The following is a 20,798-nucleotide window of genomic DNA, read 5'->3' as shown; positions in this document are numbered from 1 at the left end:
GGGCCCAACCTGTGATTTTTAACCCTGTATCACCTACATTATTATCTCCACCAGTCCAGTTTCCATCTACCACCATAAAATGAACCTCCATTGCCCTTTTTACCCACCACCTGTGTCCATAACCACCATTTAGTTGTCAGATTCTAAGTTCGTTTTTGTTTTGCATTCCTGTTTATCTCAAAGCAGGATTTTAATAATAAAAACACTAGCAAGCCCCTAAAACAGAAAACCAAGGAATCTCAGAAAGTAGAAAACAAATAATTTATTTCTTATTTGAATTAACTTGCGAATGTCCTAATGTGCTTGTTAAGAGGTATCAAAAGTAAAAGTGTGCAAAGATATCATATCTGTAGTGTTTAAACCATAAAACTTAGAGGTGGATGACATGTGATAGAGATAAAATAAAAGCATGCAAGATTATGTGAAGTTTTCAGAATTCAAAGGAATGAAAGGTAACAGTCAGTGAAAGCCTACCATGAGGACAGGCTGGCTGGGGCTGGGGGAGTCAGTGGTATGATGGATACAGAGGGATATCACGAATTGTCAGCAAGTTGATTGCCCGGGGGATGTTCCCAGAATGCAGATCTAAGTAGTTATCAGTGAAGAAGGCTCTCCTAGATAGCAGGGCCAGCATGTGATTGAGCCTGGATCTGAGATTAGCGAAGTGGAGCTGCCGCTCTTTGTTCAGGTTTCGGAACGAATCTCTGAAGCACAAGTCCAGGTTGGGGCTGCTCCAGAACTTGGGGAGTCCTGGAGTAATAAAGTCTGTGGTGCGGAGGGAAGTCTGTGAGCCAAAGGAGCTAGCCACAGAGCCTTGGGAGGAGAGAGAGGAGGAGGACTTCAAACTGGAGGACTGGGACACAGATATCCGGGACACTGGGGACCCTTCTTTGGATGGGGCAGGAGAAGGGAGTTCATCCTCAGCGGTGGCAGTCTGGGTGCTGGCCGACCGGGACCACAGCGCAGTCTGGGAGCCAGCTGGTCGTGTGCTGACGGTGGCCTGAGTGCCAGCACACATGGTGTCAGGACAGCTCTGCGTGGCAGCATCACGAACAGTGGCCAGCAGCTGAGCGATGGGCTCGGTCTGCGTTGCTGCACTGGCCACCTTCCTACCCACAGGCTCAGCCTGGTGGCTACAGAGGTAGTCTTCATCATCGCCAATGGTGGAGGCCTCAGAGAAGCGGCGCCTGGCCTCTGGGGATGCACCTTCTTCAGCCTTCCTGGGTGTGCTAGACAGCCTGGCCAGCCGCAAGCGCAGCAGGTTGCCCAGGGTGGGCTCTCGGGACAGCAGCTTCTGATCCACGAGGTGGTCAAACTTGCCACTGAAGCGGAAGCTGGACAGAAGTTTGGTGCTGATGGGCTTGGAATTTGCATACAGGATTCGGAACTCCAGGTCGAAGTGTTCTACCACTTGGCCAGAGAGAATGACCAAGTTGCTGCTGTTCAGTTTGCCATCTGTCCAGGTAAAACTGAGGATAAACAGAAGCTAGTGAGGATGAGCCATCTGGGCTTACCCAATGTCTATCTGCATTATAATGTCTAAATACCCATGGTCTAACAGTCACAGACTGTGTCTTGGAGAACACAGACTGACGGGGTTTATCAGACTTTAATTTGTGTTCAAACAGGAACAAGGGTGGGTAACCAACACACTTAAAGCCTACACATCCTCAGCTTCCAGGCTTTTCAAAGGGAGAAAAGGCTGTTATGATAGTTAGACAGCACCCTGAGATTTAAAGCCAGTGGAACAGCACCAATGTGGGAGGCCTAGTCTTTAAAACACACTCTCTTTAACTGCAATGGTTGCAATAAGACATAAGATGGTCACTCTGTGACCCTACCCAAAGGGTGGCCATAGGCCATTTCATCTTGTGCCCCTTTTCCTCTTCTATAAAAATGGTTTTCACATGAGCCCTCCCAACAGGGCTGGATGTGTGGCCCCAGCTGGCCAGAGAATCTATCAGCTTCCCTCAGATTGACCTGCTAGGAAAAGCAATTGTTCAAGGCTCTGAACATTATTGAGAATTGGTAGAGAGCCACAAAGACCACGGCTGTCTATCTGTCTATTAGTAGCTCTGCCTTCAAATGCAAGCTGACTGACAAATTGCAGCACCAAGACAGTGTTCTCTGTAGGGCAAGCTGAGCTGAAAATCCCTGTGCCATTCCACACAGCCGAACTGCATGAGCTGCTAAATTCCATTTGCCCAAAGCAGTCTGAATTAGGTTTTGGGGCTCACTGCCACTTCCAGAATAAAGAAATTTCTTTTATGAGTATCCTCTTTTACATGAAAGACCATAAAATAAAGTATCAACTGTGATTTGCAACCAGGAATCCCAACTCTCCCACTTGGAAACTATTTTCAAATTTTGAGAAGAAAAACCCCATTTGGAAACTCTGAGATCACATAAAACAGGACATCTCGCCACCACTGAAATTATAAAATGTCCACAACAAATGCAAGTTAGTCGCAGCAGTCATCTCAATAATGGCTGTAGAGGGTAGTTTGTTTGTTTTGTTTTGTTTTTTGGTTTTTGGGCCACACCCGGCATTGCTCAGGGGTTACTCCTGGCTGTCTGCTCAGAAATAGCTCCTGTCTGCTCAGAAATAGCAGGCACGGGGGACCATATGGGACACTGGGATTCGAACCAACCACCTTTGGTCCTGGATCGGCTGCTTGCAAGGCAAATGCCGCTGTGCTATCTCTCTAGGCCCCTAGAGGGTAGTTTTATTATTTTTCACTTTGTAAAAACTGAATTGTTTGGAGTTAAATTTGTTTAAATAAATCCTTCTGTAGGTGAAAATCTAGTTTCTCAGGAAAGTTGGATGAAGGGAAGTCTCAAGGAAGAGTCGAGTCTTGCTCTGAGCTCTGAAGTTTGAAACATCCTTAACCAAAAAAAAAAAAAAAAAAAAAAAAGAATGGGGCCCAATGATAGCATGGAGGTATAGCAATTGCCTTCCATGCAGAAGGACAGTGGTTCGAATCCTGACATCCCATATGGTCCCCCGTCCCTGCCAGGGGCAAATTCTGAGCGTAGAGCCAGGAGTAACCCGAGCGCTGCTGGGTGTGACCCAAAAACAAACAAAAACAAAAAAAAGTTTCTTGAGGGGTCAAAACAATAGCACAGTGGGTCGGGCATTCGTCTTGCACAGGTGAATCAGTCAATCTTTGGCACCAAATATGAACCCCTGAGCCTGTCAGGAGTGATATCTGAGCACAGAGCCAGAAGTAAGCACTGAATCCATTTGGGTGTGGCTCAAAAACAAACATAAAAAGGAGTTTCTTGAGCTGACATCTTCCATGAACCTTTGTATGCTCACCTTTATCCAGGGCTGGTACATAATTATCACTCAGGGATGCATGCCTCTTCAAAATTGAGTTTTTCTTCTACACCCTAGAGACACGCCTCCTGCATACCATCCATTGGGCAAGCACAGCCCCTTGGGAGCCACAGGGGTGAAAAAATTGGATCTCCCCTTCTGAGGATTAGTGCCAGCCACTCATTATCCCCACCTTCTGCCCTCAGAAGCCACTGCAGAATGAGGCATCAAAGGCAGAAGCAGAAATAGGCATTGGTACTTTTTGGACAAAAGCCCTCCTAAATGACAAGGTGAAAGATTTAAGTATAAGGCCACAGCCTGGGCCCTGCCCTACACACAGTGATGCTCAGGCCTTCACATGCCTCTGCTTCCAGGGAGCAGAGAATGGGAGGGTTCAAGTCACCATTCAGGGCCAGAGAGATAGTGTAGCAGGTAGAGCGCTCGCCTTGCATGTGGCAGACTGGGCTGGATCCCTGGCACCTCATTTAGTCCTCCAAGCCTGCCAGGAGTGATTCCTAAGTGCAAAGCCAAAAATAAGCTCTGAGCACTGCTGTGTGTAGTCCAGAAAACACCCCTGCCCACCCCAAATGTCAATAGTAGGCTTGAATCTGGCACTTGGTAAGGTCTAACCTCTGTGCTGTAGTTCTGTGGGCCACAGAGCAGGAGAGAAGACCCTCACATTCCTGTCTCCTCCTATGGGAGGCAGGCTCTAATAAACTCACATGCCAAGATGCACACATGTGGGGATGCCTGCCACTAAAGGTTTTGCATTGAGAGAAAAGAGAAGTGTTTGCCTCTATGTAAAATACTGCTTCTAAAAAGTTTTGATTAAGTGTGGGAAATGTGATACTTACCTGTAAGAGCCTGTAGCTACTCGAATGCCATCAATCAGTGTGAACTTCTCATGAACCTTTCCAACAATTTTAGTTCCTGACCTGGCATAGTAGATATTTCCAGTAATAGTTCGAACTGTCATCAGCTGTTAAGAAGGAAGTAACAAGAAAAAGAAGTGAATAATCCAACAAGTGACAGAGTGAGGGTACAGCTCACAAGTCCCAAAGAGACCAAGGTATTAACTGATGAGTGGCTGGTGGGCATCACACACTGATGCGCAGAGCGCACAGGATTATTGACCTGTTTCTGGATTCAAGCACCCCTTTAATACAAGGGCTGGTGAGACTCTTGCTTTGTGAGTACATGCACTCTATAAAACCACTCACTTTAGAAGTATGCTAAACAACAGTATCCAAGAAAGAATACAGACAGGGGTGTGAGGGCAAAAATCACCACAAAAGCAAACATCTTGATGCTAATACCATTTTTGTTTTGTTGTGGGGCCATACCTGGCAGCACTCAGGGGTAACTCTCTCTTGGCTCTACACTTAGAAATCACTCCTGGCAGACTCCTGGGACCATATGGGATACCGGAGATCAAACCCAGGCCAGGTTTCCCTACCCACTGTGCTATCATTCAGGAGTCCAGGGATAACCTTTTAATAGAGACTTAAAAGAAGCAAAACTGATATTTCTCCTACTCTTTTGTCAATAGCATCTCTATGGAAAAATGTAACAGACCTGCTCACAGACATGACGAAAATGGCTTTGGTGGGCAGGAACAGAGGACAAGCTCTCTAACACAGGAGGTTGCACCAGTAACATCTGGAGCCCAAGTACTCAATCAATAATACTAAGCTCCAACAAATACTGAAATGAGATAGCAATACACAGGCATTATATCCTGCACATGTCTCGCAAAGTGTCACACATAAACATACAGATAATTGTATGTAAAATACTGAGACAATTTACATTCTTGGGAGTAGAATGATAGCTACTTATCTTTAGAAATCTTCCACATTCAAATTAAATGTGTAAGATATTTTTGCTTAACTCTCATTCATTTTGCACAGACAACCCCTACGATGTGCTGAGCCCTAAGATATTGGAGATAAAAGGCATGTTCTAGGCCTTCATGAACTAGAAGAGGAAAGGGAAATAGTAAATGATTGGGAAACAAAAAAACTAAACAAAACAAGGACCTGGGGAAGATAACTTAGGTTGGAAGTCTGGTACCTTACAGGGCCGTGAACAACACCAGGTGTAGCCCGGAGACCCCAGCACCACCACAGGGTCTGAGCAGCTGCACATCCTCAGGCTCCCCATTGAATTGGTCTTGTTGGCTGAATATCCCTTGGAGGGACGCCCCCCAAAATTCTTGAGCATCATTTAAATTAAAAATTAAAAATATTTAAATTAAGACAGTCATAGAACTGTGAATAGGACACTTGCCATGCAGAGTCAACCCAGTTTGATCGCTGGCGCCACACCTTGCCTCCCAAGACCTGCCAGGAGTGATCCCTGAGCAACACCAAGATTGGCTAAAAAGCTAAAATCAAACAAAAATATTTAAAACCTATAGGAAAACATCATTCAGAGAAATAAAATCCTTCATCCACACAAAGCCTTGTGCCCTGATCTTCCAAGTATCCTGCAGAGGATACTCTGTGACCAAGAACAGATTTGTTGCATCAGTCATTTAGGTGGACCTCAAGGATCTGTACTGATACAAGAAAGCCAGTCTCACGGGTTTTAAAATTCCACTTAAATAATATTCTCTGAAGGATAAAGTCCATCTAGGGACAATGAATGGAGGAGCTAGAGTAGAGCTTTCTGGAATAAAGGGTGACCTGGGCCTCATTCAGAGGATCCAAATAGACTAATAAGCACAAAATAAGCCCCTGGATACAGACTGAAGTATGTTCTGTGCAGCTTTCCTTTCAGGCATTCTCTGAACATCATGTAGGCCTACATGACTGTAGCCAAAGTCCTTGTGAGACCTGCAAGTCGAACTGTGACTGAGGGCCTACAGTAGCCAGAACACCTGAACCCGCACAGGAGGAGCCAGGTCATGTTGGGGATAGTCAGGTTACTAGCCGGCATCCTGAGGAACAAAGTAGTCAAGGAAGACAGGGGTTCTGTAGGGAGAAGTAAAGACACAGGGAATTGTGAGACCAGAAGGCCAGGTCACCTTCAGCCCATCCTAGAGCATCAAACACCCAGGAAGGCAGCAACCAACTCAGGAAATGCTCCTTGATTACTATTGAACAATGAATGAATCAGAGACAATCACTTGATTGTCAAATCAGAGATAAAAGCTGGGGCCAGAATAATGCTGGTTTTTCTGCTGCCAATACACAGCCTTAATGAGGGAAAGAGCACTCTGAAGCAGCAATGATGGCACTTTCCAGTTCTTCACCTAGTTTTCTGACAGCACTACAGAGTATTTTATCTGGCAACAGGATAAAGGCTTTCCATAGCATTATTTATTGTCCTCAGTCCCACCTCATCCCTTTTTTTGTTTGTCTGTTTTATTTTTGAATCACACCCGGTGGCACTCAGGGGTACTCCTGGCTCTGAGCTCAGAAATCATTCCTGGCAGGGGAACATATGGGATGCAGGAGATCAAACCTGGGTCGATTCAAGTCAGCTACCTGCAAGGCAAACACCCTACCCGCTATGCTATCACTTCGGCCCTCATCTCATTTTTTAATGAACTGTTTTTAATTGATAGCTAGCATGTTTTATTCTGTCTGCAAGTTCTAATCCTACTCCATCAAGAAGTCATTTGTTAAAATTTCTTTCTTGTAGCACTAATGACAAGTTAATTAATGCCCAATTAAGTCTAATCTTCAGGTTTCTCATTAAAGAAAAACAAAGAATCACAGGAGAAGTTAAACCACTAAAAGTTTGTCAACCTAATTGCTAAGTAAACAACAGCTAAGTAAAGGAAGTAAAGTTCACAAGGCCCAAATTCTTTGTTCCTTTGCTCACTGCTTCATTTCCACTACCAGGTAGCTCACAGCAGATTATGATGCCTGAGTTGATAATTAAGTTTCAAAGCTCACATGTTAAATTGCTTAATTTAGGAAAAAAGATGGGGGATCAGGGAGATAGGTCACAGGACTAGAGCACATGTTTTGCCTGCCAGAGGTCCAGGTTAGATCCCAGCATGACCAAGTCCCTATAGCATCATACCAGAAGCAGCCTCTGAGCATCACTGGGTATGGCCCCAAACCAAAGAATATATGCGTGTGATTGTCAATAAATATGCTTTTCTTACTCTTTCCACTATAGAGAAAAAATACTAGGTTATATTTTTTAATTAAAAGATTTTAAGCTCAAGTTACATTCATATTAAGAATAAAGGACATAAAAAGACTGATTTTATTTTATTATATTTTGTTTGTGATGTTGGGCAGGTACTTTATCATTGAGCCATATTCCCAGCCAACCAAAGGCTAATTTTATAATGAGGCTGCGAGAGTGAGGAGAGCAGGCAGACAGGCTGCCAGCCCTATTACTCCCTCTCTGTGGACCCTGGGCTTGGTTACCCCTCCTGATCTAAAGCCTAGATAGAAAGCCCCTCACCTGGCAGGGCTCCTTGAAGGACTACACTGACATTGGTTAAATGCCCAAGCAGTGCTGAGGACTGAGCAGGCACTCCATCAATGTTGGGTAATGATGGACTCAACAAGTGACTCCTACCCACCGTCAAAGGGTACAGCTCCCACTAGCCTCTGCAGCCAACTGTCCAGCCTTATGAAGCAGCAAAGTGCTGTGTGGGAGATGGCAAAGGTCAAAGTTTTGACCTATCTTCCTTCAGGTCCTTGAGGCACTGGGACCAGATCTCTGTTTCCACTCATGAAAATACGGACACATCATTTACTGGTGTGTCATAGACAGTGGTCACAGACACTTCATTATGTGGTCGGCCATAAGGAAACTAGGAAGGTAGAACACAAACCTTTTCCTGTTCAGGATGAACTTTTAAATCCATGCACATTTCCAAAAACTGAGTGAGCAGAGCCTGGTCCAGAAGGATGTATACAGCAACACCCTTTCTCCGGCTGATGTCTTGCAGGTCTCGGAAGATGTCAATGTCAGTGAAAGCATCCATGACCACTGCAATCACCTATAACGTGGGCAGGGGGAGAGCAAAGAACAAGCTGTCAGCTCGCAGACTAGGGTCACAGCTCACTGTCTCCCTGGCCAAAACTACTATGCCCATGATCCTTTGAAGAGTCTCTCCCTGAGCAGGGACTACTTCCAAAAAGGCCTCCTCCTCCAAAGAGAACTGGATCGTGTACCCTATAAAGCAAGGAGATCCAGACAACTCTTCCAAGTATTTGCTGGCCACTCTCCTCCTCCCTGGAAAACTAGGTGAGGTTCCTGTCCTGCCAGCCTATGACTTTATCCCATTCCACCTCTTTTCTTTAACGTTTTAAAACCTTCAGCATCTAAGCTTAGCTCAGAGCAGCAAGCTCTCTGGGTTCTGGAGTTAGTATCCTGTCACGTAGGGTCTGTACTCCATTTACTAAAGTCTGTGGCACCCTGTCTTCTAGGGTCCATGGCTTGAGTCTTCTAAATCTGTAAAATAAGCAAATAAAACCTTAGATTTGGAGCCACTTCTGGATTATGCAAATCTATAATCACCCTCTGATTTGGCCCCATGATCCCTGTTGTTTTATTACTCTGATCTAGAAAGGTCCATCTCCTCCAACCAACACAAGTCTTGAGGTCAATCTAGCTATGTAAACAGTTCTTCCCATTTTCTGCCTCTCTAGAGCCCTATCTTCAGATAATGCATTCTTTCCTCTTTAGTCTAGAGCCAACCAATGTCTTCTAAAACATTTGCTCTTTCTCTGCTGAGGACGGTCTCTGTAATTCTTTGCACACTGCTCATGCAAGCCTGCACCAAAAGCATGGAATTCTGAGGATTCTGCTCTAAAGCTCATACCAGTCTATGCTCCCCAACAACATAGTCTCCTCCCTCAGGCCCCCTAATTCTTTCTATTTGCTCAGCATTATACTATAATTCAGCACTGCTTCTCAGCTGTGTATTCTTGGATGAATTACAGCCAACTAGAATATGGTTTTCCTTTGCAAAACAAACAAAAAACAAAACAAAACAAAGTCTCATCCAGTATCTACTCTTTGATTTAATCTCTGTGCTCGCTTCATCAGCACATATACTAAAATTGGAACAATACAGAGAAGATTAGCATGGCCCCTGCGCAAGGATGACATGCAAATTTGTGAAGCGATCCGTATTTTTTAAAATAGAGTAAATAAATGATTTAATCTCTACTGTAGGGCTTGGGTGGTCTAGCTTGAGGGTCCAGGCCAAGCCCCACCATCAGGAACCTCAGTCTATGAAGAGATAGGTGTTGGAACACTATGTGACTGAAACTCAACTATCAATTTTTTAACTCTGTATTTCATAGTAATTTAATAAAATTAAAAAAATAAAAAGATGAGAAAAATGTAACCCAGGAATGTCATACTATGAGGAACCAGAAGAAACCCAGACAGGCTGGAGGGGCTGTCAGAGGCAGGGAACTATGAGCAATGTCAAGAGAACAAAGCCAAGGTGACTTTTGATTCACTACTCAACAAAACATATACAAATAACACCTTTGTTAAACGGTGAGCAAGAACCCAATTTGCTATTAGATACGATGTTTGGTTTTGAAGTCTCAACCTCTCTGCTCTGGAAAAAGAGTTGAACTTGATGGAAGCATGTATCTGATGCCCACAGGGTGCTAGGAAGGCTCACTGAGGGATCCCCAATTGACAGGTATGAAATAAATGGAGAAACCTGAGGTCAGGGAACAGACTATGGAATTAGTAGAGGATCCTGGCACCACCCTTTCACATATAAGCAAGGTTTCGTAGTTCTCTAGCTTAATTAGTGTCCATGATTTGCAAAATCCTACTGCCTACCTAGAAGTGTTTCCAGTTCAATCAGAAAGAAAATTCCTGGCCTGAAATTCTAATAATCCTCCTGCAGAACTGGAAAAAGACTTGGCCCTAGCTCTGCCACTCTCCTGGACAAGTCTTACTCCCTGAGCTCGGTACTCACCACTAGGCCCTATGAAATCTAAGCAGATGGACTTAAGTCTGGGGCTGATATGGGCCCCAACTAAGCACATGAGTGGCCTGCAGGGGCTACTCAGGGACCAGTTGTTCCACTTCTGAATCCAACTCTTCCGGGGAGGGAAACAGGAAATTCATGCCAATCCTCCCTCCTCGCTGTACCTTGGGTTCCCTCCCTCTTCTTCCAGGGTCATGGGCATAGCATGCCTGAAATTCCCCCCATGTTTCTGTCCACACTCCAGGCTGCACAGACCCTCCAGCAGTGGCCAAAGGTGAGCTCCTCTGACAGTTCCTTCTGTTGAGCAGAATGATGGCCACCCCCAAACTCCTTTAGCTCACCAGGTCTTTTGAAAAATTTTCCCACTAACAAAGCAAAAGATCTATTTCCTCTCCACTTCTACGTAATAAACCAAAAAAATCCAAAATCACAAAACAAAACAAAACAAAAAGAACCCTATTTCCTTACAGTCTCTTTAAAAATAATCACGTATTTTTACATAATAAAATACTACCATGTACAGGGCATTCTTTTTGCATGAGGCTGACCTCAGTTCAATCTCTGGCACAGCATACAGTCCTAGCACCACCAGGAGTGATCCCTGAGTACAAAGCCAGGAGTAAGCCTCAGACACGTCCAAAGAACAAATAGAGCTCATTCTTCTCAGAGTGCAGGAAACTGTGCTGTGTGGGTGGATCTGCTCTCACCAACCTCAGCTGACTGGCATTTGAGCTCTTCCAGTTTGGGGCTATAAAGTTAGTGGGAACAAAGAGCCTAGTGCATGTATGCATATAGACATACCTGCCTTTGTTAGAATGGTTCAGGAACAGACCTACAAACCTGAAATTGGCAATTCAATGGATAAAATACAATTGACATTTATTGTCTCTCTAGCCTCTGCACGTGAAATTTTAAAAAGCTAGTAAGGACCGGAGCGATAGCACAGTAGTAGGGCGTCTGCCTTGTACGTACGTGGCTGACTCAGCGCACACCTAGTTTTGATCCCCAGCATCCCGTATGGTTCCCCGAATCTGGCAGGAGCAATTTCTGAGTGCAGAGCCAGGTGTAATCATTGAGTGCAACCGGGTATGGCCCATTAACCAAAATAAATAAAAAAATAAAATAAATAAAAGGCTAGTAAATCTACTCTCTCTTCCTAAAAGAACTTATGTTTTGTTGCCAGAAAGGAATTAGAGACCAACCCTACAGCTTCTCTCCTGATTCACAGAAGCCAGGTCCAGAGAATAAGGACATTACATGATAGAAAATACACTAAGGGCTGGAGCAATAGTATAGTAGGTATTATGTTTGCTTTGCCAACTCAGCTTCCATATGGTAGGTACCCTGAACACCACCATGAATGATGCCTGAGTGCAGAGCCAGAAGTAAGCCCTACTGAAGTGAGTTCCTCACTTCCCCACCTCCCCCACAAAAACAAAAACAAAAACAAAAAAAAACAAACAAAAACGATATGGTTTCCCGGGGCTTGGAGGAAGAAGGAAGAGAGTCGCTGCTCAATTTGTTTCAAAGTTCCTGCTAAGGGGGCTAGAACGGTAGTGCAGTGGGTAAGACATTTGACATGCATGCTGCCAACCCAGTTCAAATGGGCAGAGCCAGAATAAGACCTGTTACAGCTGGATGTGAGTCCGCCCTGCCATCAGCCACTGAAAAAGATAAAAAAAGGTTCTGGAGGTGGCTGGTATGATGGTAAATACATTTAATGCCACTGAACAATACACTTCCCTTTTTTTTTTTTTTTAACAATACACTTCTTAAAGCATGTTAAATCTTGTCATCTATACTTGAAAAAGAAGTAGAAGGCACAGGGCATGCTCAATGCCAAACCTGCCTTGAGGCTGGGGCACTGAGTGTGAACTCCAGTACCATGCTCAAACCGGAGTGTGATGTTGGGGTACTGCCTTCTGGGATTCCCAGAACCACAACAAAGTTGGTCTTTCTATAGCATTATGACCAAGTACGCAACCCTGGCCATTTGCAACAACAAAAATACAAGGTGAGGAGGAAAAACTAAGTAAATAGGAAAATGTCGAATGGCCCCCCACCAAATCCTAACCTAACAAAGTCTAGACAAAATCAATAATCAAAAGATTCAAAAGCCATATTTAATCTGGCAGGACAGATTTTTGTCTTGCTGTGTGCAGTGCCGGGGATGGAACCCAAGACCTCAAACACGTACAAGGCCAGTGCTAAGTCACAGAGCCATAGAACTAACACTCACTGGCCACTAGTAGCATACAGTCCAAAGTGATGGGTGTCTGTCACCAGGAGTGAGCCACCACTTCTCAGCCAGAAGCAATTTCGTACCCCAGAGGACATTAGGAACATCTGGAGATACTTTTTAGTTTTTTTATATTTATGAATTTATTATCTAGTCACCATGAAATTATAAAATTATTCATGACTGAGTTTCAGGCATGAACTTTTACAGATTAATTTTACAGCTTACCACCTTACTATACAAAACTATTATTTCTAGGAACTTTGTAGAGCCTTTCAGATCTTCTAAAGATAGTATCATTTCATCCACAAACAGTGAGACCAGGGCTTCTTTCCTATCTGGATGTCCTTACTTTTTCTTGTCTAACTGCTATGGCAAGTACTTCCAATACTATAGTGAATGAAAGTGGCAAGAGTGGGCAACCTTGTCTTGTTCTTGATCTTACATAGAGAAGGATTTAAGTTTTTTCCCCACTGAATATGTTTGCGTTGGGCCTGTGGTAAATAGCCAGAACACTTTTTAAACTGTGGTAAAATACATTATGCAAAGTACCATCTGAATTCTAAATGTAGAATTCATTGGCATTCATCACATTCATGATATTGTCCAACTGTCAGTTTGTCTCCAAAATGTTTTCATCATTCAAACTCCTAACAGTGAGTTAGAATAGTTAGTTAGTTCATCCCTCCTCCACTCAGGCCTTCAGTCATTTGATGGCTATTGAGGTAGGAGGAGGGTCACATGGGCCAATCTTCTCCCACTAACCCCACCCACAACAGAGAAGCATCCAGCAAAGGGGAGGATAAGACTGGGGCCTCTTAACAGGAACTGACCGAACGACACAGGTTCGATTGGAACTCGGAGACAGACAGAGCAGGTCCAGGAGGGCCTCTTTCAGAACATCCACAGGTACACAAGGGCCTCTAACACATTCCTCAGCTGTTCTTCCTCCTTGTCAACACCAGACCCTTCCATGAATGTCCTGGTCATCACAAGGGCACTCCACTGAGAGTGGGAGGTCAGAGTCAAAGTGGTTGGTTCTACAAAGCAGCTGAATAGAACAGGGAAGGTGGTGAGAACCTACAGGTGGGATAAGTTCAGTCTTTTGACACCCTCTGCTGCCCTCATCAGAAATAAGGGATCCCAACAGCCACAGCAGAAATGTGACCAGATGGGGCATGCAGTGACTTCAGACAGGGTCTCCACACCCTTTTGATGTGTTGGGGCCAAAGGTCAAACACTGATTCACCAGGATACAGAGACAGTAAAATGACTCACCAACAATACAGTGGTAAAAGAGGTTCTGGAGTGGGGCTGCAAGGGAAAATCTGTATAGCTCAAAATTAGCCCTCAAATGCTTAGGAAGCAAAAATATCTTGGCTCCACAAAGTTCAAAATCGTCAGTATTTCCTCCAGCTCTGGTGAAACCTGATCAAACATGTCAGCAGTCAGTGTGCATTCAGATAGTCAGATCAGCCATATGGGCTTCCTGGATTTTGTTTGGGGGCCACACCCAGCCCCAGCAGTGCTGAGGGGAAGGGAGATCTCCAGGCAGGTATTGGCCAAATGCAAGACAAGTGTCTTAACCCCTCTGCCCCTAGCCTTATGACTTTATATTCAGTACCTCACTCAGTGTAGCTAAACTTAATTGGAGTCCTCGAAGTCTTCTCTCAGGGACAGATACTTGCTGAGTAGCAAGGCAGGTAGAATTCTTCTCCTTGATCTGCTCCCCTCCCTTCCTCTGCACCCTTTATCAGGACAGTCTTTAGAGCAACATATAAGACCTAATTAAGGTGCACTACAAGCCAAGGGACTCGAAATGCAGGCTGGTTCTGGGGGTAGTGAATCTCTGCTCAGCTCCTAGATAATCCTATAACAGAAGGAGAGTGCAGGCTGCAAGCTGAGATCCACGCTGCCATTTCCATGGTGCCCTGGCTTCTCACACTTGTGCCCATGTTCCTTCTAGAACCACACCTGAAGATGCAAATTGGGGCAAATAAAGCCCCACACAGCAAACAGCTAGGTGTTGTCCCGCTTCTGCTCCAGCCTGGCGCCACCCTCTGGTCATTACTTGAATCCTGCCTTTAAAAGTCCAGGCAGCTATTTACATTCAGGTGCCTCCATTCACCACCTAAGTCCCAGTTCTCCCTGGGTCCTAGCCCCCACTGCCCCAGAAAACCTGACAGCATGAAGTACACATTGATGACTAAACAAATTCTGGGTCCAGGGAGCCAAAGGGTTTTCAGTCTGCTTAATGCTTCCTCCTCTTTGAACAGACAACCTCAGTCTCCTTCCTAAAAAGAAAAATGAGCAATGCCACTGCCATGTTAGTAGGACACACAACTCAAAGATTTAGAAAAAAAAAATCTCTTGGGGCCTGCTGGAGCAATAAATAGTACAGCAGGTAAGGTGCTTCCCTGGCACATAACTGGCCCAAGTTTGTTCTCCAACAATGCACCTGACACCACTAGGAGTACCACAATCTGTGCACCACTAGGAGTGATCCCTGAGCACCACCAGATGTGATCCCCAAACCAAAGCACAACAAACCTAAAAACCTTTAAAGCTCCAGCCTTCTGAGAACCCTTGTGCCTTCAGGTCATACCAAGCTACTCTGTCTCCCATGAACTGTCACCTTTAATCTCTCTTGAGGCCCCATACTGTGATCTCCAGCCTGCATGGGCTGTTTCTAACACAAGCTTCCAGTCCTGGCATAGGCAGCAATCTCTAACTAGCTCCATCAAAGTCCGAGTACCCCCATCGCAGGGACCCCCAGACAACTGCCTGTCAGCTCCTCTGGAAATGGCCTAAGCCTGCAGATTCCTGACCCCCTGAGGTGCAGCTCACAAAAGACTGTAGCCAGTGATAGGGCCACTACAGTGCACACATATCACACCTCCTCTGTCACTGCTCCTTGAATTCCTGACCCCCCCCAAGGCCAGAGTCAGCTCCTGAAACAGATGCGTGAGACAGAGCATGGTGGCCGACAGTGCTCAAGAGGCACTTTACCTCTCCCAAGTCGAGGCTCTGTCATGCCTTGGCTGGGGGACTTCCAGCAACTAAGATCTCTGAGTCTCTGCCAGATGGAGACTAAATCACACCTGTCCAGGGAGCACCTGGAACCAGGCCTAGCAGAGAAAGCAGGTCATGTCAGGTTTGGCTGGGGCGTGTGGCCTTCACATATGCAAGATACACGTACTGTCATGGAGCCCCCTTCCCCCAACTTGAGACACTTCTAAAACGAATAGCCTAAATCTCACACTTGCCTCTTCCCTTCCCATCCACCAGCCTTATTCTCCTCCTGGATTTAATGAAGTAGCCTCACCACCCTCCTCCTTTCTCTCGAGCAAATATTCTCCACCTTTGCCTTGTCCAGCACCTTCTCTTGCACCTGAGCAGCTCTCCTGCCTCCACTCCCTTCCTGTCATTCTAACAACCAAGTCCTGTCAGTTCTGCTTACAACTCCTCCCTGGTTCCCCATACCAAGCACAGGCCCAACTATCCCTAGGGATTTCATCAGGACACATGTGTCAGCATCTCTAAATCAGCCTCCTTCCTGACCCCCTCACCGCTCCGTATTTCCAACTTGACCATGTTCCACTTCTCTCTTCAGGGGTCTCAAACTTGCGGCCCACAGGCCGTTTGAGGTCCTCCGTACAACATTTTGTGGCCCTGCCCTAGAGGAATCTTTTTTTGTTTTGTTTTGTTTTAGTTGTTTGGGTCACACCCCCCAATGTTCAAGGCTTACTACTGACTTTGCACTCAAGGATCACCCCGACTTTACCTCCTGCGGCCCCCAGGTAAATTGAGTTTGAGACCCCTGCGAGTCTAAATCTTCCACTGCTTCCCACTGCCCCTTCTTCACTTTGCGTAGCTAAGCCCTAAGCAGCCTGGCCCTCACCTTCCCCTCATCTCTGTTCCAGCTGTGAAGCAGTTCCATGCATTCTATGCTGTCACACACCTGGCTAGGTGGTCCAAGCAGTACAACTCGGTCTTCCAGGGACCCCACTCCATGCCCCTAAAACTGAAGGATTTTCTCTTTAGCTTTTGCCCTGCAATCTGGAGCAAGTCAACAAATGGTCAGCTCTCAAGCCAGGGCAAGAACCGCTTCCCGTGTACTCTAGCCCTGGGCATGGTGCCAGACACACAGCAGGCACAGAAGGAATGTGGCATATGGCAGAGACGCTGAAAATGATCCTGGGGTTCATTCAACCTTCCCTCTCTATAGTTAAAAAGACGCAAGCTCCAAATACAGAAGCTGGAAGAAAGAGCATGCAGCTGGATCAGGGAAAGTAACAGGCATTTAAGTCAAGTCAAGAAAGCCAGGATGGGAGCCTAAGTGATAGCACAGCGGTAGAGCATTTGCCTTACACGTGGCCGACCCAGTACAGACTGGGGTTCGATTCCCAGCATCCCTTATGGTCCCCCAAAACTGCCAGGAGCAATTTCTGAGCGCAGAGTCAGGAGTACACCACTGGGTGTGATCCAAAAACAAAAAAGAAAGCCAGAATGACAAAAAACCTAATGTGGCAAGGACACTGGAGAGCACCCAAGATCAGGGATGAGCCATTTTCCCCATCAACTTACCTTAGTCTGCTATCCCTTCACTCCCATGGAGAATAATATGAAGAAAATACATGATATTTTATGAATAATATGAAGAAAAAAAATCCCTCTGTGAAGACCCATTCACTGCTCTGTTCCGGGTTCAAGCACCTGATTTCTCCTCCTGGGGGGTTAGGGAACTTTAAAATGCCCACACCTCACTGGGCCTTTCCCATCTTAAATGTTCTCAATGAGAGTGTCTGAAGCAGCAAAAAAAAATAAATAAAGGCAAATCTCCCCACCCCCCCAAACACAACCTTTTGGCACCCTCAGACACTGCAAAACTGACCTCAAGCCCTGAGTCTCATACCTACTCCACAAAAGCGGCAGGCCCTAGCACACACACACCCTCCCCCATTCTCTAATTATTGCCACATCCCTCATGTCCCCATACACTCAGCAGAAAAAGAAGAGCAGCCCAAGGGGCACTGGCTGGTCAGGACAAGTTTCTGGACTGGCTACTTCCCCCACAGACACTGTTCCAGTCCAAAGACTCAGCTACCTGCTTACCCCACCTAGTCTTACCACGACTGGGTTTTATCTTTATGCCAGACTCTAGAGTCACAAGCTCTGCCCCAAGCAAGGCCGCAGCTGATCATGCATGGTTCTGGCAGCCACATTCCGTTTGTCATCCCTATGGTGCCCACTTCCCTCTTCCTCCCTGACCCGCAGGTATGCAGCCTCTCCCAAGAGTCCACGGGGGCAGGGAAATGGCGGAGGCCCCCCCCCCCCGGGCCCCAAGAGAGCAGCATCCAAGCCATGTGAGCCGAGATGATTGCAGGACACGGTCTGCATTTGGGGGATGCTTCTGCTAACTACAGGCCCCAGCCTGTGCAAGAGCAGCCTCCCTCCCTCAGCCAGCCACAGAACTGTGATTGTGGAGAGAGCAACTCATGTAGTCACTGTCCACAACACAGGGCGAGAGATGGCCAGCCACAACAGATTGCTAAGGCCCCACAGTGGGCTCTGGAGATAATCTTCCCGGGAAACTACCTTCTATCCCGCAGAGGCTGGAGAGTGAGCACAGCAAGTAGGGCCCTGGCCTTGAACACAACAGACTAAAGTTTGATCACCAGCACCCCAAATGGCTCCGCGAGCTCTGGCAGGAATGATATTGGGAAAGGCCGGGTAACCTAAAAAACCTGAAAGGAAAGGGTAAAGCAAAGCAAAACAAACAAACAAACAAAAAAAAACCTGTTCCAGACAGTGGAATCATGCGTTGTCTGTTAGCCAAGAAAATTGGATTTTAAAGCTTGCATTTTAACTGAACTTTGAAAACTGGGCGGATGGGGGGGCGGGTCCCTCTCACAGTGGGGCTGTAAACGTTGGAACTGCGGCCCAACGGCCTCTCGGAAACAAACCAAAATTCCCTCAGCTACAGGGAGAAATGAGCCAGGAGAAGATGAGGGATCCCAAGGGAGTCGAGGGACCGAGCCTGGGGCCGCCGGCTTCGGCTCGTGATCGCAGCAGGCCCCGCGTCCCCGTCGTGAGCACGATCACGATCCTGAGCTGGGGGAGCCCCAGGGGTCCGCCGCGGGTCGAGCCCGCCGAGTCGCCGTCGCGGCTCACCTCGCGCGCGGAGCGGAGCTGCTGGCGCAGCGCGTCCTTGCAGCCGTAGGGGCCGCCGTGGCCCGCGCCGCGGGGCTGGAAGTGCGCGTCGACGCGCGTGGCGCCGCGGTAGGCGCCCTGGTAGAAGGCGGGCCAGCCGAGCTCCAGCGGCGGCGGCTCCAGGTCCGACAGGTCGGGGAAGTAGGTGCCGGACGAGCAGTCGAGCGACGCCGCGAGCGAGTCCTCGGCGCCCGCCGCCGCGCCCTCCTCGCCGGGCCGTTGGGCCGCGCGCAGGACGGCCCGCACCTCGTCGGCGTTGAGGAAGCGGCCCAGGCGCTCGCGGCGCAGGAAGGCCGCGAAGGCGTCGGGGCCGCCCGCCACGAGCTCCTCCAGGGCCAGGCGCTGCGCCTCGCAGTACAGCTCCGCCGGGTTGGGCGGCCCGCACGGCGACAGGCAGGCGGCGGGCAGCTCGTCGGCGCCCTCGGGCAGCGGCAGAGCCATGGCGGAGGCGGAGGCGGAGGCGGACCGGGCGGACTCGAGCCCCGAGCGCGGCGGACTCGCCTTATGAGGCGATTTGAATGCGGCCGGGCCGCGCCTCGGCTCTCCCATTGGCTGAGTCGCCCTAACGGCACCTCTGACCCCGCCCCGGAGCGTTATTGGCCGGATCAAAGCCGGACCCGCCCCCGGCGCCTCCGCATTGGCTGCTGCTGGAGGCCCCGCCCAGGCGCCGGCTGAGGTCGGCCTTGTTCCGTCGAGTTTGAATTGGAATCCCCGTACGCCGCGAGGCAGCGCCGGTCCTGGAATTCCCGCCTCCAAGTGGGTTTCCCGGCTGGCCGGAGCCCGGTGGCGCCTAGCGGTAAGGCTATGTCTACTGCACAGGCGGGAGGCGGGGGGAAGAGAGGGACACAGAGACGCAGAGACAGACAGAGACAGTCCCTCCAAGAAAGGAGCGATGGAGGAAGGACACAGACTTAGGGTCCCTCCAAGAAAGGAGCGATTTCGGAGCGCAGAGGCAGGAGAAAGAGGGAAGGAAGGGAGGGAGGGAGGGAGGAAGGAAGGAGAGACGGAGAGGAGACGGAGTCCCCCTAACCTTCTTCACCGCACCCCGGCGCCAGCACGCCCCCTGCCGGCCAGCACGCAGGGCACAACCTTAAGTGGCCAAACCTAGAGCGGCCCAGGAGCCCAGGGCGGCGCGGACCGTTGCTCTAACTGCTTCTCCGCTCTCAAAACTTGAGGAGCTGGCGAGTTCTGCCATGACGTTCTTTTCCTCTGCCTTTAATTATTCGTTCACTCGTCCAAATCTTCTGGACCTTCATACTAACCGTGATGATGTTGTCAGGTAGCTTTTGCTTCGTTTCTGCTAGGCCAAACCCCAGTCCTGGTGAAACTCCCCTCTTCCACCTATTGCTGCCTGAGATTAGAAAACATAGCCCTGCTGCGCAGCCATTTGTACTCTTCTAGGCCCGAGATGTTAAGCAGATTCGCAAGGTTGCCTGCTAAACTCTACCTCTTCTGATCTCGCCGTCCTGTTTTCCTCCCCATTCTCTGGAACCCTCTCCAACCAACTCACTTCAATCATAACCAATTTATTTGTCTCACTTTCTTTGTGTACATGAGAAAGGCTGTAAAGTACTTCCTACAAGCGGTTACTCTTGTTATTCACAATCCAGTCACGTCCAATGTGCCATATCCACTGCTGCAAGCACACTCACAGTTTGCATCGATTCTCTCCATAGTAGCCCCTACCTCCTCTTTTGAGGGTTTTCAAGCCCAAGTGTGAGCACTTCTTGTGTCCCTGCCCTGGCATCCTCTCTCCCATCTACACCCATACCAAGAGTCTAAGAAAGTGTTGCATACAACAAAGACAAGGACCATGGTGTGGGACATGCTACCACCTGTACCTCTGTCACCTGAGGTAGAAAGTAAGAATAATCTGGGGCTCAATTTCTGGGTTGCATTGTCAAAATAAATAGAGTCCTTATGGAGTCTTGACTTTCTCATGCTGAGTTCCATGAGGAGAAACATAGGTGGGTTAGGGTAAGGTCACGGGACCCCAAACACAGAACATCAGACAGGATCAACCTATAAGTAGCAATATAGCATGGAACCAGTTTTGCGGGGGGGGGGGGAAGGGGAGGGAGGGAAGAGGGCAA

The 20,798-nt window shown here is 47.7% G+C and overlaps 1 protein-coding gene and 1 non-coding gene across 2 annotated transcripts; one reads left to right on the top strand and one right to left on the bottom strand.

The window, feature by feature from the left end:
* Positions 1-255: 255 nt before the first annotated feature.
* On the bottom strand, positions 256-19,161 carry FAM83D (family with sequence similarity 83 member D). The gene is made up of 4 exons (XM_049779300.1): positions 18,667-19,161; positions 8,124-8,291; positions 4,174-4,298; positions 256-1,469 (listed from the first exon to the last, which is right to left on the bottom strand). Exons 1-4 carry the CDS (start codon positions 19,144-19,146, stop codon positions 506-508), a joined length of 1,737 nt encoding a protein of 578 aa, XP_049635257.1. The 5' UTR covers positions 19,147-19,161; the 3' UTR covers positions 256-505.
* On the top strand, positions 9,328-9,434 carry LOC126019665 (U6 spliceosomal RNA). The gene has a single exon (XR_007499295.1). It is a non-coding gene; the product is annotated as a U6 spliceosomal RNA (small nuclear RNA).
* Positions 19,162-20,798: the final 1,637 nt, after the last annotated feature.

The sequence above is a fragment of the Suncus etruscus genome, chromosome 9, assembly GCF_024139225.1.
Source record: "Suncus etruscus isolate mSunEtr1 chromosome 9, mSunEtr1.pri.cur, whole genome shotgun sequence".
In the NCBI taxonomy this organism is placed as follows: Eukaryota; Metazoa; Chordata; class Mammalia; order Eulipotyphla; family Soricidae; genus Suncus; species Suncus etruscus.
The sequence above is the reverse complement of the archived record's forward strand: the minus strand, read 5'-3'. Positions and strand labels throughout refer to the sequence as shown.

Bases quoted from the DNA above. Each gene is read 5' to 3' on its own strand.
- FAM83D (XM_049779300.1), bottom strand. From the start codon at position 19,146: ATGGCTCTGCCGCTGCCCGAGGGCGCCGACGAGCTGCCCGCCGCCTGC. The intron at 8,292-18,666 runs GTGAGCCGCGAC...CCCACGTTATAG, and splicing joins AGCTCCGCTCCGCGCGCGAG to GTGATTGCAGTGGTCATGGA. The intron at 1,470-4,173 runs GTAAGTATCACA...GTTTATCCTCAG, and splicing joins GTAGCTACAGGCTCTTACAG to TTTTACCTGGACAGATGGCA.